This window comes from Scyliorhinus canicula, chromosome 19, assembly GCF_902713615.1.
Source record: "Scyliorhinus canicula chromosome 19, sScyCan1.1, whole genome shotgun sequence".
NCBI classification, from domain to species: domain Eukaryota; kingdom Metazoa; phylum Chordata; class Chondrichthyes; order Carcharhiniformes; family Scyliorhinidae; genus Scyliorhinus; species Scyliorhinus canicula.
The window spans coordinates 15502804-15520562 of NC_052164.1; the positions used below are offsets into that span (position 1 = coordinate 15502804).

Sequence of the window (17759 nt, forward strand, 5' to 3'; positions counted from 1 at the left end):
ATTTCATAGCAGAGGGAGAGGAAGTTGTGTGTCTGTGTGTGTGTTTGGGGGGGGGGGGGGGGGGGGGGGGAGGAGACACGTGGAAGTTAAAACAAAATTATGTTTTTTGTCATAATGTTAGTGGTGTCAGAAAAGCCTGACAGACCTGCCCGTCCATTTTGAATGCTCGTACTGTATTTCTAATAATCTAAAGGCTAATGTTTATAGCCAATGCAAGCCAGTGAAGTTACTGTGTTGTGTGGGAGCAGAGCCAAGGCCTCGATTGTGCTGGGAGTGGGTGCTAAAAGCCAAGAGGCAGAGAGGCCTGTCGGCAAAGGCTTCAACGCGGATTGCCACAGGTGCTTTCGCTGCTTCGCTTCCGAACCTTATGCAGGAAACTAATGTAACTAAATAATTTCCACCAGTTTAAAATAAAACAAAATTTCAGCGCATCGTCAGATCTAAGGAAAGGAAAAGTGGGTGTGAAATAAAACTCGCTGTAAAGAAAAGAGAGATTAAGCTGCAGCAGTTTTTTTTTTAAGTAGAGCCCCTGCAGGAAACAATGGCCCGAACAAATGCAAACACCTCTCGTTTCTCAGCAGAGCGCTTTATGACGTGTTGTATAACCTTCGAGAAGGCTAGCGTGCTTAATTATGATTTCTGCCCGGTAATGAGGTTACCGTGCAACTCATTTTGGAATAGTTGTTAGGTTTTGCAAACCTGTTGCTGCATTACCGAATAATCATTCTGGTGTAACTTGCCCTGGATTGGGAGTAGGGGCAATATAACTGGTCTCTTCCACTCAGTAGAGGCAGCTCAAGGCCAACAGCACCTTTGCGCGCCGACTCTACTTTTGACAAAAAGTAACATTTAATTAAAAAAGATTTCCATTGCCAATTTGACGAAGGAGGTTGTAGGAGTTGTGAGCGTGGAGTTGGACAGCAGTGATGCCTTCATTGTCCGAGAGAAAGGGAGGTTGCTGCTGCCCATGTCTCAATTCTGTTCCTCAATGGCCCTTGCGTTTGCTAACTTACATTGGTCCTGGTAATGCAGCATCTTGATTTCAAAATTCTCATTCTTGCTTTCAAATCCCTCCAAGGTGGGGCGGCGCGATGGCGCGGTGGTTAGCACTGCTGCCTCACGTCTTCGAGGCCCCGGGTTCGATCCTGGCCCCGGGTCATTGTGTGGAGTTTGCATATTCTCCCCGCGTCTGCGTGGAGAGAACTTGCAGACTGCGCACAGACAGTGAATCAAACCCGGGTTAGCAACAGTGCTAACCACTTGTGCTACCATATTAGCTCAGCGCCAGCAAACACTCTCTAGTACTTGCAGTTACTGCTGCACGACCACTTGCATCAGTCAGTTTTTGTGAGCTATGCGAGCAATTTAAATTACGAGTCAAAATGCCCCTCTCACATTAGAGCATAGCTGGAGATTACTGTGGCGGAATTGGTGAGATGAATAGTTAACGTATCTTTTAAAATATTTTTATTCTACTCGTTATTCGCATTTTCTCCTAAATTTACACCCAACAATAAGCAGTAACGAATGCAATGTCAATCCTCATATCAATAACAATGATCCCTTCCTCCCACCAAACCCGACATTAGCCCGCATGTTAACATAAACAAATGACAAAAAGGAATCAGGAATCATCCATAGTCACCATTAACACATACAGTCCCCCTCCCTCAAAGCCCCCAAGCCCCCTAATGTTCGATGTAATCCAATTCTCGAAAGTGCATAATGAATAACGCCTATGAATTGTATCCTTCCCCTCAGTTCAAATTTGACCTTCTCAAGCATCAAGAATTCCAGCAGGTCCCCCCGCCACGCCAGGGTACAAGGTGGAGAGGTTGATCTCCACCTAAACAGGATCCGCCTTCGGGTGATCAACGAGGCGACGGCTACAACATCTGCCTCCGCACGCGTTTCCAACCCCGGCTGGTCCGGCACCCCGGATATGGCATGTGCACCACTTATGGAGATTACCCTAAAAACCTCCCTCCAGTAATCCTCCAGCTTTGGACAGGACCAAAATATATGAACGTGGTTTTTGGGACCCTCCCCACAACATTTACATACATTATCTACCCCCTCAAAGAGCCGGCTCATCCTCTCCCTCATGAGGTGTGCTCTATACACCACCTTCAGCTGTATCAGCCCCAACCTCGCACACGAGGTGGAGGCATTCATCCTCCGGAGCACCTCACACCAGAACCCCTCCTCCATACCCTCTCCCAACTCTTCCTCCCACTTTGCCTTGATCCCTTCCAGCGGTGCCTTCTCCTCTTCCAAAGTAGCCCCGTAAACCGCCGACACTACCCCCTTCTCCAGTCCCCTGTCGTCAGCACCTTCTCCAGCAATGTGGAAGCCGGCTGTACTGGAAAGCTCTGTATTTCCTTTCTGGCAAAGTCTCGAACCTGCATGTATCTAAATACCCCACTGACCCAGCTCCGTACCTTCTCCGTTTTCGCCGCCCAGTAATAATACATCAGGTTCGGAAGACCCAAACCCCTACCTGCTTTACTCTCTGTAGTAGCACCGTTCTAATTCTGGCTACCTTCCCTCCCCATATGAACGGGGTAATCGTCCCTTCAATCTCTAAAAAATGCCTTTGGCAGGAAAATCGGCAGGCATTGGAAAATAAAGAGGAATCGTGGCAGCACGTTCATTTTAACCGGCTGTACTCGACCCACCAGTGACAGAGGGAGACCATTCCACCCTGCCAGATCAGCTTTCACTCTCCCCACCAAACTAGAAATGTTGTACCTACGGAGCGCCACCCCCCCAATCCCGAGCAACCTGTGCCCCAGGTATCTAAAGTGAGTCCCTGCCCTACAGAATGGCCTGCCTAGTCGCACGGTGGAGAGGAAAGTATTCCGAGCTGATGCTATTTGTGCGGGCACTGGCCCTCGGCTCCTTATATAGTAGTTTTACCCAGTCCACAAATCTGGGTCTAATCCCAAACCGCTCCAGAACTGCTATCAAGTACCCCATTCTACACGGGCAAACGCTTTTTCCAATGCCACAACCACCTGTTTCCTTCCCCTCTGCCGGTGCCATAACCATGTTCAATACCCTCCTAATGTTCGAAAAGAGCTGCCTCCCTCTCACAAATCCTGTCTGATCCTCACCTATCACCTTCGGGAGGCACTCCTCCAGCCTACCTGCCAGTATCTTCGCCAATATCTTTGAGTCCACTTTTAAAAGTGATATGCGCCTATACGACCCACACTCCGTCAGATCCTTATCTTTCTAAAGTAACAGCGAAATCGATGCCTGCCCCAAAGTTTGTGGTAACACACCCTTCCCTATCGCCTCCTCAAACATCCCCATCATCAGTGGTACCAGCTTATTTTTAAATTTTTATAATATTCCACCGGAAGGGCAGCACGGTGGCCTAGTGGTTAGCACAACCGCCTCACGGCGCTGAGGTCCCAGGTTCGATCCCGGCTCTGGGTCACTGTCCGTGTGGAGTTTGCACATTCTCCCCGTGTCTGCGTGGGTTTCGCCCCCACAACCCAAAAATGTGCAGAGTAGGTGGATTGGCCACGCTAAATTGCCCCTTAATTGGAAAAAATAATTGGGTAATCTAAATTAATTTTTAAAAAAAAGAAAAAAAAAATAATATTCCACCGGAAACCGATCCGGCCCTGCCTCCTTCCCCGACTGCATCCTCCCAATTGCATCTTTTATCTCCTGCTCCACTATTGCCCCTCTAATGTAGCCCTGTCCCCCTCCCCTAACCTCGGGTACTCCAACTCATCTGGTTTAGCACACTGGGCTAAATCGCTGGCTTTTAAAGCAGACCAAGGCAGGCCAGCAGCACGGTTCAGTTCCATACCAGCCTCCCCGAACAGGCGCCGGAATGTGGCGACTAGGGGCTTTTCACACTAACTTCATTGAAGCCTACTCGTGACAATAAGCGATTTTCATTTCATTTCATCTAGAAATTCCTGCATCTCCTGGCCTCCCCCAAGTGGCGCTGACCTGTACAACCTCCCATAGAATTCCTTAAAGACCTTGTAAATCTGATCTGGCTACCATCAACTTCCCTGTCCTGTCCCGCAAATGGACATTTTCACTTGCCGCAGCCTCCCTCCGGAGCTGACCCTCCAACATACTTCTCTCCACGCTCTGCAACTGTCCCCTTGCCTCAATTGCCGTACCTCCTTCCTGGTAGATAGTCAGTCAAAGCTCGCCTGGAGTTCCTTCCTCTTTTCCAACTTCGCTGGGTCCCTATCTTCTGCATACCTCCAGTCTACCTCCAGCATCTCATCTATTACCCTTTGATGTTCCAACCTCTCCTCTTTGTCTAGCCTAGCCTTGAACGAGATTACCTCACCCCTCACCTTTAAAGCCTCCCAGAGAACCGCCTTCGACACCTCACCCGTGCAGTTAAAACCTACATGTTCCTCGATTACTTTTTCAATTTTGTCACAGAACCCTCGGTCCCTCAACAGTCCCACATCTAACTTATGCCCTGGTCTCTGTACCACTCCCTTTTCCAGTACCATATCCACCCAATGCGGAGCATGATCTGATATTGCAATTGCCGAGTTACTCCGACCCTTTAACTCCAGCCAGCAATGCCTTCCCCACCATGAAAAAGTCGATCCGCGAGTACACCTTATGGACCGCTGAGAAAAGTGAGTACTCCCGTTCCCTCGGTTGCAGAAACCTCCAAGGGTCCACCCCTCCCATTTCCACCATTAGCCCAGCCAGCGCCTTCGCGACCCCTAACGGGTACTGAACATGTCTTTAAAACCCTTTCTCCGATTTTTATGGAGAGGTTAGGGTTAGGGTTAAATAAAAATCCACTCTGCACTCTGTAGCCCCTGTGGCTGCCATTGATCTGGGACCCAGGGTAGCAGGCCCTAGGAATGAAGATCTTGCCAATTGGGGAACAACTTCTCAAGTCGGATACAGCGGGGAGAGAAATCTCCCAACTCTGCTCATTCCGCCTCGGGAACAAAAAATCCAGGCCTCCGTGTGAGTTAGGGCACGGACAGAAGCAGCATCTTGAACGGCCTGAGGTTTATGAGGGCTAGAATGTGGGAGGCGAGCCAGCCCTGTGTTGCAATACTCAAGTCTGGTGGTAATAAAGATGTGAGTGAAGGTTTCAGCAGTGGATGAGTTGAGGCAGACGTGCTCTGAAGCCAAATGGTGTGCAGAATATTAGTTGCGTCCCATCTTGTGCCTTAGTCATTTCAAAATCTCTTCAACCCCTAAATGTGAACTGATGTTTTGAAATCGCCCTTGGACTTTTTAATTTTTTATTGCAAAGTCCCGTAACAGCTTACATTTCTATAGCGGCCTTACAGAGGCCTTTCACCTGAGCGTTCCGAAACAAAATTTGATGCTAAGGCAGCTAAGGAGATATTAGGGCAAATGACCATAACATTGCTTCATTCTTTGTGATGTTCCACATATAAAGAGAAGCTGGATAGGTCCATGACGGAGAAAGGAACAGAAGGATATGATAAGAGGGCGAAATGAGTTTGGCTAGGAAGAAACTCGTGTGGCACTCAAACAGCAGCACCACTTGGGTCTGTCCCTATGCTGTAGCTTCTATGTAAATTTTATAAATGGTACTATGTCGCCAAGACAGTGCGGCATATCATTTTGGTCAAATCTGCGCTGAGAGTTATGTAACATTAAGGCAAAATCCAGGTGTTTGTTGGACACTGGTGGTGATAGGTTGTGGAATCAATTTCGGGTGATCAATTAAAGACCATCCGACAACGCTGGCATAAATTGACTAGAAATTGGTTATTTTTCACTGTAGCCAAATTGTTCCATTGGCCAAAATGTTCCCAATGTCAACGCTCACATTCCAGATACCAGGGGCTGGATTCTCTGCCCCCAGATGTTGAAATCGCGTTTGACGACAAGGCAGAGAATCCGTTTTGCCGCCGAAATCGGGGGCGCCGGCAGTTTTTCAATTCTCCGACGCCTGAAGATCGGCGTGCTCCTGGCGGACGTGCCTTCAGCTGCCTTGGCTGCATGCCCAGGGATTCCTTCCCTTCTGCCTCTTTACCTTTCTACTGTACCCCTCTCTCCTCCTTTAAGGCACTCCTTAAAACCTACCTTTTTGACCAAGTTTTTGATCATGTGACTTAATGGGCGGCCACCCCCTACCCCATGGCCTGTTATCCAGCGACGAAGCCCACCTTTGGCCCACCGCTGACAATGATGTTTCCTGTTGTTCGTACCCTCCGCGGCTGATAAACCCAGGGCACGGGGTCACCGTTGGTGGGGCTAGAGGACCCCGCCGGCGGGAATGGCCATAGAATCCTGCCCCATATCTCCTTATGGGGCTCGGTAATCGTGCTTCGTGTTAAAATTCTCCTGTGAGAGGCTTTGGGACATTTTATTGCAGTGATGGTTCTGTATAGATACAAGTTGTTGTTGAGGCTTGAATCGTCTGCCTTCCGACTCGAGAGGGGCTCAGAGGCCAGAGCGCTACCGGCAGCTCAGCGAAACATGCAAATGTGTTTGAATCCACAGGGGAAATAAGACTTTTAGGTTATCACCGGTGTGCTTATACATTGGTGCCTCAGGGGGATTGGCCTAGGCTTTGTGGCTATGCTGTCTCTGTACAGAAGTTTCCGGCCTCAGTCAAGTTGCCAGTACGAGGTGTTAAAGGGAGTAACTGCACTGACCTAAAAAAAACAACAGTTCAAAAGCACTTGAAAAGTAACTCGTTGGCTGCGAACTGTGCGTTTGGACAACCCAAGAGCATGCGAGAAGCTGTATCGCAGCAAACACTGCTTTTTAATTCCCCCTTAAATGATTTTCTCCTTTTTCTAAGAACACAGTCTGGGCTATAATTAGAACTTCTGGTTTGCTGTTTGCATTTTTAATGGAAAGAAAATGTTTGCTCTATGCCTTTGCTTACTAACTTTTGGCAAGTTCTGAACCAATTTGGTCATAACAGCAGAGTTTGAGATTGCACAGCACTGCTGACCAACACATTCCTTTGTGTAGAAGCAAAATACTGGGGGTGGTGGAAATCTGAAATAAAACAGAAAATGCTGGATAAACTGAGAAGGTCTGGCAGCATCTGTGACGAGAGAGAAACAGAGTCAGCTTTTCTAGTCCACGTGACCCTACTACAGAACTGAAAACGGGACATATGAACTCGAAATGTTGGCTGTGTATCGCTCTCCACAGATGCTCCCAGACGTTCCGTCATCCATAGAATCCCTGCAGGGCAGAAGGAGGCCATTGGACCCATCCAGTCTGCACCGATCCTCCGAAAGAGCATCCGACATAGGCCCACTCCCCTGCCCTAGTCCCGTAACCCAGTCACCCCACCTGACCTTTTGGACACCAAGGGGCAATTTAGCGTGGCCAGTCCACCTAACCTGCACATCTTTGGGCTGTGGCAGGTGAAACCCACGCAGACACGGGGAGAATGTGCAAGCTCCACACAGACAGTGACCTGGGGCCGGGATCGAACCCGTTTCATGTCTTTGTTCTCTAGCTGGGAAAGTACGTAAATGTGGCACAAAGGTACATTTCTAGCCAAGAAGATATTGTATCTGTCACTCTTTAAAAAGCTGGTCAGAGGCGGGACGGTAGCGCAGCAGTTAGCACTGCTGCCTCATGGCGCTGAGGACCCGGGTTCGACCCGGCCCCGGGTTACTGTCCATGTGGAGTTTGCAAATCCTCCCTCTGTTTGCTTGGGTCTCACCCCCACAACCCAAAGATGTGCGGGATAGATGGATTGGCCACGCTAAATTACCCCTTAATTGGAAAAAAATAATTGAGTACTCTAAATTTATATGTAAAAAAAAACCTGGTCAGCACTTGCTTCGCGTACAGTGAATTGCTCTAAAGAAGTGTGACCATATCAAGTGCCAGTTGCGACTCAGCTGGTATCACTGTCTCTGAGACAGAAGCGCCGGAATTCTCCGAGCCCTCGCCGGGTCGGAGAATCGGCGGTGACGCGGGAAATTCCCACCACTCCGCTCCGACGCCGGGACGCGATTCTCCGGCGACCAGGGAATCGCCGCCAATCGTGCCTGCGCAGTCGATGCAGCGCCGGTCGAGGGCCGCTGAAAGAGGCCCCCACGGTGATTCTCCATGGTTGACCGGCCGAATTCCCGCCGGCGTGGTTCCAACCTGGTACCACCCGGCCGGAGCTCGGAGACCCATGGCCGCAATGGCCGTCCTGGTTGGGGAGGGCGCAGGGATCATCTCCGGTGGAGGGGGGGCCTCCACAACGTCCAGGCCCGCGATCGAGGGCTACCGATCGGCGGGCGCCCGCAATCTGTAGGGACCTAACCTCCTTCCGTGTAGGGCTCCGCTATGTTGTGCGGCGCCGGAGCAGAGATGGCTACCGCGTGTATGCGTTGTCGCGGAGACGGCCGTCGCGAGCATGCGCTGGCACGGAGACAGCCATTGCGCGCATGCGCAGACCCACACAGGCAGTGCAGGGCTGCGTTCCAGCGGCGGAGCTGCGTGGAGCACTCCGGTGCCGTGCTTGTCCCCTGAGGGCCGCTGAATTGCTAGGCCAGGGGGCCCGTTGACGCCGGCGTGCACCACTGCGGTGTTTTCGTCGGCATCAACACATGGCCGGGATTTTGGAGAATCCCTGCCAAGGTTCCAGATCTTGGGCCCACTCCAGAACCTGAGCACAAAAATCAAGCCCCCACTCCAGTACAGTCCCAAGGGAGTGCCGCACTGCCGGAGGTGCCTTCCCTAAACTGAGGCCCCATCTGGTTGCTCGGGTGGACGTGAGAGGTCCCATGGCACTATTGTGAAGAAGAGCAGTGAGGTTATCCCTGGTGTCCAGGCCACTGTTTTTCCCTCAGTCAGTGTCCCAAACAGACCAGATGACATGGTCATCGCACGGGGATATTGGGCAAAAGGCAGAAGGTGAAAAAGAAGAAAAATTGCTTATTGTCACAAGTAGGCTTCAAATTAAGTTACTGTGAAAAGCCCCTAGTCGCCACATTCCGGCGCCTGTTTGGGGAGGCTGTTACGGGAATTGAACCGTGCTGCTGGCCTGCCTTGAAAGCCAGCGAATTAGCCCTGTGCTAAACAGCAGTGAATTATCCGCTCAGCTATGATCGTTTTGAATGGCGGAGCAGGCTTGATGGGCTGAATGGCCTACCCCTGTTCCTATGTTCCTGGTATCACATGGCTGTTTGTGGGAGTTTGCTATGTGGAAATTGGCTGCTGTATTTCCAATATTACAGCAGTGACAGTAATCTGAAATTGGGTGTATAAGTGCGTTGAGGTGAAAAACACAACATAGAACATAGAACAGTACAGCACAGGACAGGCCCTTCGGCCCTCGATGTTGTGCCAAGCAATGATCACCCTACTTAAACCCACGTAACCCGTATACCCGTAACCCAACAATCCCCCCATTAACCTTACACTACGGGCAATTTAGCATGGCCAATCCACCTAACCCGCACATCTTTGGACTGTGGGAGGAAACCGGAGCACCCAGAGGAAACCCACGCACACACGGGGAGGACGTGCAGACTCCACACAGACAGTGACCCAGCCGGAATCGAACCTGGGACCCTGGAGCTGTGAAGCATTGATGCTAACCACCATGCTACCGTGAGGCCCCAACACAACACAACACAAGTACATTATTTTTATTGCAGCTGAAAACCTCTTACAGGAGTGTGGTAGTTGTCATTTTAAACTTTGCTTCTTGTCGTCTGCAGTAACAAAGAAAATCCTGACAATTTCAGAGTGTTTGTTTCATCAGGCACTCTCACTTTAACGCACAGTCTGTAAATTCTGTCATGAGCTTAAATGACAAGGTTTGATTCAACTGCTTTGTACAGAAAGTGGAGACTAGGCACAGCACAACTTCCAGGGAGGCAACAGGATCACATAAGTTTATAAGATATAGGGGCAGAATTAGGCCATTCGGCCCATCGAGCTGCTCCGCCATTCTATCATGGCTGACATGTTCATCATCTGCTACCTATAATGTTACAGACCAGGAGCTAGATTGAGAAATCAGCCAGAGCATCTCCTCCCTAGAACACATGATCTAGGAGTGGGAGTAGGCAATTTAGCTTCCCGAACCTAACAGCCTCAGTGTGATCACGGCTGATCCCACCCTGGCCTCAACTCCACCATCCTACCTGTTCTCCATAATCCTTCAACCCATTACCAATTAAAGATCTGTCTAACTCCTCCTTAAACTTACTCACTGTCCCTACATCCACCGCACTCTAGGGAGCGAATAATGCCAGTAAACCTAAATGGAGACCAAGATAACTATGTGTTTGAATGGGTGACCAAGGAATGTTGGGGATAGTAATGGGTGTAATGTTCCTCCAGCATTGGTTCTGGCTAGTTGGTCTGCAGTGGTCACTTCCCCTCTTGTTCACTCCATTGGCACTTGCTGTTCGAAACAAAGGAAGATGTCACCTTCGTGGCGTTGTTCAGAACCCCACGACATCTCAAAACACTTTGCACTACTTGTAAAGATATATTTACCATTGTAATGTAGGCAGGCTGTGCAGCCAGTTTGTGCACAGCAAGCTCCCACAGTCAATTGCTCCACTATTGGCAGCCCTGCCTTCTGGGCCCGCCTTGCCTGGACCCCAAGCTCTGAAATTCCCCATTTATACCTCTTTGGCTTTCCAACTCTCTTTCTTCCTTTAAGACAGTTCTGTAAAGCTACCTCTTTGAACTGCTTTTAGTCAACTGCATTAATATCTCCTTATATTCCTTTATGGGACGTGGACGATATTAGCTAGGCCAGAATTTATTGCCTATCCCTTATGCGACTCAGTGTATGGTTTTTGTTCTATAAGGTAACTGTGAGGAACCTTGGGATGTTAAAGGCGCTATATAAATACAATTGTTGCTGTAGGTGAGAGAGTTCAAAGTGATTTTTGATTTGGCTCCCAATAAATATGAGGCCAAAGCACAGAACCACTGCCACAAAGATGTCAATGAAGAGAAACTATCGCAAGCCTGGCTGGGCCTTGACTCCTAGGCTCTAGAAATGAATGATTAATGGGCATGATTCTCCCAAAGGGGAAAAAAGTCCCCGAACTATCACGTTTAACCGCGTGTTTTCCGGCACTCGCATGCCGAGAAACACATGGCTATTCAACGGCACTCACATTGAATATGGGGCCTGAACAGGGAACGCGCAGCCGAGGCCGCACATTGCCCTGTATTTTACAACGGGGAGCTCTGCTCTCCAGTACTCCCCTTTGTAGAGAGAGATCCCCCCAAGGTCCACAAAAAACAATCCCTGACCTCCCTCAGCCTGAACGTAACATGGGAGGGCTCCCCGCACCCTCTAACACCCACTGTGGGCAACCCCGGCCCAATCACACGTGTACATAAAATGACAACTTGGCGGTGCCAACCTGGGCTCCTTGGCAGTACCACCCTACCCAAAGGGCATGCAGCGGGGGGGGCCTCAGATCCCCTTGGAGTCCCCCCATGAGTGCCGTTCCGTCTGATCCCCGTTTGTGGAGACCACTACCAAACGGCGCTCGCCCGAGGTCTCGGAGGTTAAGGGATTGAATCCCAAACCCTCAGGAATCTCGGGAATCTGCACATGAGAGTAAGGCTTACTGCCTCGCTCTATTAGGCAGATTTGCCAAAACGTGATCCCACCCATTGTGGGCTGGATTCTCCTAGCAACGTCTTGCGAGATTGGGAGGCATTGAGAGACGGGTAGATTCCGATCGTAGGATCTCCCGGCTTTCACCGGCCATGCTGCGCCACAACGAGATGCTTTCCCGCCGCAGCGTGGTCGGAAGATCGCGCCCCAATGTTTTCGTTACGCGCCAAGTTTGCTGAGGATCTGAAAATGTGTTCCTTTCTTTTCTCAGGGACTCCTTACTGGTTTGGACATAGAGGAAGGGGGCCATGACAACCTCGCAGCCCTCCACCCTGGGGGAGCTCCAGCTCTATCGGGTCCTGCAGCGAGCAAATCTTCTGGTGTATTACGATGCCTTCATCCAGCAGGGAGGGGATGATGTCCAGCAGCTCTGTGACGCTGCAGAGGAGGAATTTCTGGAAATCATGGCCCTCGTGGGCATGTCCAGTAAGCCGCTCCACGTCCGACGCCTTCAGAAGGCCTTGCAAGAATGGATCACCAATCCCACCGCCTTCAACCAACCCCTCACCAAACTCCCGGCGAGCAGCATTCCCATTGCCAAAATCTCAGAACTGAACACCACGGCGGCCAGCCCCAACTCCATCGCCTCTGCCCATGAGCAGCAGGCACGGCTGGCGCAGAGCTTGGCCGCCGGGCAAGATATTGCCAACAACCACGCCTCGTCCCGGCTGACGGAGACCTCATCGCAGACGGAAACAGTAACCGGCGGGCACCCTCTGCCCAGCATCTCCAACGTGATGACGATGACCAAGGAGGAGCCTCACTCGCCGCCCAAGGATGGCCCCTCCCTGCCCCTGACCCCGGACGTGGTGCAGATCATTGGGGCTTGCGCTGAGCGCATCATCCAGACAGTGCCCAGGATGGAGCCCAAGGAGTTGGAATGCGTCTTCATCAGTAACAAGAAAATGGCCAAATCGCTGGGGCACATCTTCGAGATGACTGATCAGGAGGCACAACGGGAGGAGGAGATCCGGAAATTCAGTGCCATATACGGGAGGTTTGACTCGAAACGAAAAGATGGAAAGAATCTGACGTTGCACGAGGTACGCTAATTGTTTTGCTGTAGAATAGGATCGTAGAATGGGTACAGCACAGAAGGAGGCCAATTGGCGCATCATCTCTATACTGGCTCTCTGTAACAGCAACTCAACTCAGGTCATCTCCCCCTCCCCCCACAAATTCTCTTCTTTAGATAATTATCCAATTCTTTTTCGAAATCTGATTGTACCTGCTCTCCGTCGTACCTCAGGCCATGCAAAAAAATATCTTTTAAAAAAAAAATTTAGAGTACCCAATTCATTTTTTCCAATTAAGGGGCAATTTAGCATGGCCAATCCCCCTAGCCTGCACATTTTTGGGTTGTGGGGGCGAAACCCACGCAGACACGGGGAGAATGTGCAAACTCCACACGGACAGTGACCCAGAGCTGGCATCAACCTGGGACCTCAGCGCCGTGAGATCACAGTGCTAACCCACTGCGCCACCGTGCTGCCCTGCAAAAAAATATCTCAACCATTTTCTGTGTATAAGTGTTTTTCCTCACCTCACCTCTTGTTCTTCCACCGCTCATCCAAATTCAGTGTCCTCTGGCTCTTGACCCTTCCACCAATGGGAACAGCCTCTCCCTATCTACGCTGTCCAGGCCCCTCATGATGTTGAAGCCCTCTGTCACATCTCCCCTCAACCTTCTCTCCTCCAAGGAGAACAGGCCCAACTCCCCAATCCATCCACATAACTGAAGTTCCTCTTGTCTGGAATCTTTGTCAAGAATATTTTCTGCACGCGCTCCAATACCTTCACTCGCTCTCTGAAGAACGTTGCCCAGAACTGGACACAATAACGTGTCCTTTGGCCGAAAGATGGTGCTCCAGGTGTAAATGGTTTGGCGGGGGGGGGGTTAGCAGCATGCAAACTGGTAGATTTGGTTACATGCTTGGCTAATTAAATGGAAACATAAACATTTCCCTCCACACAGTCAGTACATTACATTGCACAGTTGCTATGATTACATTCTGCGTGTTTCCTGGTTCAATCTACCCTCCTATAAAGTGTTTAAACACGAGTCTTCAACCACACTGGAGAATACTTCTCCATATTGATCCCAAGTCAGTCAGATGTAATCCTGTTTTATAGCAGCAGCTCTTTATACCATGTAAGCTGAAGTGTTTCTTTGGCCTGTTGATGTCTTATATCGTTTTGTCCCTTTTTGAAAGATTTAGGGCTCGATTTAATGGAAAAGAAAGAGAGTCCCATTTTGGGCATGTTTAGCCAGGTGCTTCCCGGTGCCGGCAGCGCCGAGAATGACCCCGCTATTAAATGGGACTCTGCTTCATTTCTGGGTCTCGGCAAGGATTGCCTCGCTGAGGCCTCGCTGAGGTTCATTTTTCTGCACTAATGACTTCAGCCCACCAGTGCAGGAAGAGATCGAATGGCGCCCCGATCTCTGAACCCACCACCTCGGTCTCCGGACCCCCCCCCCCCCCCCCTCTCAACTTACCAATTAGGGGGTCCTCAAGCCCCCCTGCAACCCACCTCATAAGGTGCCCGATCCACGGCATGGGCAAGATACCACCAGGGCACCGCCAGGCTGACACACTGGGCAGCGCCACCTGGGCACCCTGGCTTCGCAGCTCCAGGGTCCCAGGTTCGATTCCCGACTTGGGTCACTGTCTGTGCGGAGTCTGCACATTCTCCCCCTGTCTGCGTAGGTTTCCTCCCACAGTCCAGACATGTGCAGGTTAGGTGGATTGGCCATGCTAAATTGCCCTTAGTGTCCAAAAAGTTTGGGTGGGGTTACTAGTTTATGGGGATAAGGTGGAGGCGTGGGCATAAGTGGGATGCTCTTTCCCAAGGGCCGGTGCAGACTCGATGGGCCGAATGGCCACCTTCTGCAATGTAAATTCTATGATTCTATATGCAAATCTGGATCCTGCCCATTGTGCACCATGGTGCTGCCCTCTGACCTGCAAAAGTTGACTCAGCAGCAGCGAACCACCAGTCACTGTCCTCTGCAAGGAATAATCGAGTTTCCGCACCCTGACTCTAATCTCCAGCAGCCCGAGAACCCTCCGATAACTCAGACCTCCTGCATTGCAGGCCTCTTGCACATCCTTGATGTCACCGCTCCATTGGTGGCTGTCAGCTATCTAGGTCCTAAACTCTGGAAGTCCCTCCCTAAACCTCGCTGCCATTCTCACCATCTTTTAAGATGCTCCTTAAAACCACTCCACCTAAAACCACCTTATGTGACTCGTTGTCACATTTTAATCGGCAACACCTCTGTGAAGCGCCATGTTCTGCTCTGTTAAAGGCGCTACAGGAATGCAAGTGGTTGTCGAGTTTCTCTCTCATTCATGTACAATTATTTTTCAAACGTTGTTCACTGCCATTGTTCATGGTGGTTAAAACATAGAACATACAGTGCAGAAGGAGGTCATTCGTCCCATCGAGTCTGCACCGACCTACTTATGCCCTCACTTCCACCCTATCCCCTTAACCCAATAACCCCTTCTTACCTTTTTGGACACGTAAGAGCAATTTATCATGGCCAATCCACCTAACCTGCACATCTTTGGACTGTGGGAGGAAACCGGAGCACCCGGAGGAAACCCACGCAGACACAGGGTGAACGTGCAGACTCCGCACAGACAGTGACCCAAGCCGGGAATCAAACCTGGGACCCTGGCGCTGTGAAGCCACAGTGCTAACCACTGTGCTACCGTGTCATACTCTTGCAACCCTCGTCCAACAATCTTACTGTGTTAAGCCAGTCTAACATTCAGTTCGGATAGTGACAGGACGACAGTTTTTCAACATTCACATGTCTCCGGCTGCTAAGCTGCTAAGCGGCATGTCGTGGACATTATAGCAGCCAGAGGTTTGATCTGCAATCTGTGTTGTTGGAGCTGCCCTGAGTGGCTCAGTACTGTTTTTATCCAATTTGCCTCGACTGCCCTTAGCTCAGGACAAATCAGCCAGTGTTCCAAACCTTGACGACCACCCAGCGAAGAGAAGATCAAAACAGACTGCGAGGGCCCTGCAGTCGAATAGTTGACAGTCAGTCACTGACTGGGCACTTGCATTAAGAATTTATTTTAACTTACTGATCCATGGCCTGTAAACATCGCTGGCTAGGCCACATTTATTGCCCATCCCTAATTGCCCTTGATTAGTTAGTGGTGAGCTGAGTGCTTGAACCGGTGCAGTTCCTGTGGCATAGGTGCACCCATAGTGCAGTTAGGGAGGAGGTTTCAGGATTTTAACCCAGTGGCAGTGAAGGAATGAAGTGAAATGAAATGAAAATTGCTTATTGTCACAAGTAGGCTTCAATGAAGTTACTGTGAAAAGCCTAGTCGCCACATTCCGGCGCCTGTTCGGGAGGCTGGTACGGGAATTGAACCGTGGTGCTGGCCTGCCTTGGTCTGCTTTCAAAGCCAGCGATTTAGCCCAGTGGCGATATAGTTCCCAAGTCAGGATCATAGAACATACAGTGCAGAAGGAGGCCACTCAGCCCATCGAGTCCGCACCGACCCAATCAAGCCCTCACTTCCACCCTATCCCCGTAACCCAATAACTCATCTCACCTTTTTGGTCACTAAGGGCAATTTATCATGGCCAATCCATCTAACCTGCATGTCTTTAGACTGTGGGAGGAAACCGGAGCACCCGGAGGAAACCCACGGGGAGAACATGCAGACTCCGCACAGACAGTGACCCTGCAGGGAATCGAACCTGGGACCCTGGTGCTGTGAAGCCACAGTGCTAGCCACTTTATTAGTGTCACAAGTAGGCTTACATTAACACTGCAATGAAGTTACTGTGAGAAGCCCCTGGTCGCTCACACTCCGGCGCCTGTTCGGATATACAGGGAGAATTCAGAATGTCCAAATTGCCTAACAGCACGTCTTTTGGGACTTGTGGGAGGAAACCGGAGCACCCGGAGGAAACCCATGCAGACACGGGGGAGAACGTGCAGACTCCGCACAGACAGTGACCCAAGCCGGGAATTGAACCTGGGACCCCGCAGCTGTGAAGCAACAGTGCCACCCACGGTGTGACTTGGAGAGGGCGGTGCTCCCTTGTGTCTGACGACCGCGCCCTTTTAGATGGTTACGGGTGCGGGCCTGGGAGGTGCTGTCAAAGAAAATGACTACTTAAAGGCTGCCCGCATAACTGCCATCTGCTCCCATCCAAAACAATTTGGAGCCTGTGAGATTTTTAGGACGTCTCTTTACCACGTCAGTGCTCAAAGATGCTTTGTATATGTGAAAAGTTATTTTCTTTCTCTCCCTTGGGCCAGCTTACTGGAGAGCCGCTGCCCCACATGGGCCCAGCTATAAGCTAAAGGGGAGAATGTGAGCTTTTCCAAAACATTGGTGCCTGTGTCATGATTCCCACCAATCTGATCACCTATCACTCCGGCACTCAGCGGCCCCCATTCAGCAGCACTTCAATTTTAAAATCCTTTGTCTTTTTAAATACCTCCATGGCCTTGCCCCTCCCTATCTCTGTAGGCTCCTCCAGCCCCCACCATCCTCTGAGATATCCACACTCCTCTAACTCTGGCCTCTTGAGCAACCCCCCCCCCCCCCCCCCATTTTGTTCTTTCTGCCCATTGGGGGCCCTGCCTTCTCCTGCCAAACCCTAGCGCGCTCTCCTGCTGTAAGTCACTCCTCAAAATTTACCTCCTGGACCTCGCTTTCGGTGCGAGTCAGTGTCAGATTTTGTCCATTCACAGTCCTGTGGAGCTTTGGTGATCTTAAAGGCCCCAGACAAATGCATGTGGCTGTTGTTATTTTGGTTGTTGAAAAGGGGAATACGAGACCGGCTACTCGTGTCTCTGTCTTATTCATTTTTAAGCTGTTGGCAGTGAAAATATTCGAAATTTCTTAAATTGAATGACTGTGTTATAACATTAGTCATAGAATCACAGAATCCCTACAATGCAGAAGGAGGCCATTCGGCCCATTGAATCTGCGCCGGTCTTTGGAAAGAGCTCCTACCTAGACCCACGCCTCCGCCCTATCCCCATAACCCAGTAACGCCAACTGATCTTTTTGGACACTAAGGGGCAATTAGGCATGGCAAATCCACCTAACCTGCACATCTTTGGACTGTGGGAGGAAATCCGAGCACCCGGAGGAAACCC

The 17759-nt window shown here is 50.4% G+C and overlaps 1 protein-coding gene across 4 annotated transcripts in view; it reads left to right on the top strand.

Annotated features, from left to right (window-relative positions):
* The window catches only part of LOC119954200 (NGFI-A-binding protein 1-like), a 59624-nt gene that overhangs the window by 4302 nt on the left and 37563 nt on the right, over nt 1–17759 (top strand). For all 4 annotated transcript variants that reach the window (XM_038779215.1, XM_038779216.1, XM_038779217.1 and 1 more), the window contains exon 2: nt 11823–12654. In XM_038779215.1, the coding sequence (XP_038635143.1) occupies nt 11860–12654 (795 nt within the window). In that variant the 5' untranslated portion in view covers nt 11823–11859. The remainder of the gene's footprint in view (nt 1–11822; nt 12655–17759) is intronic.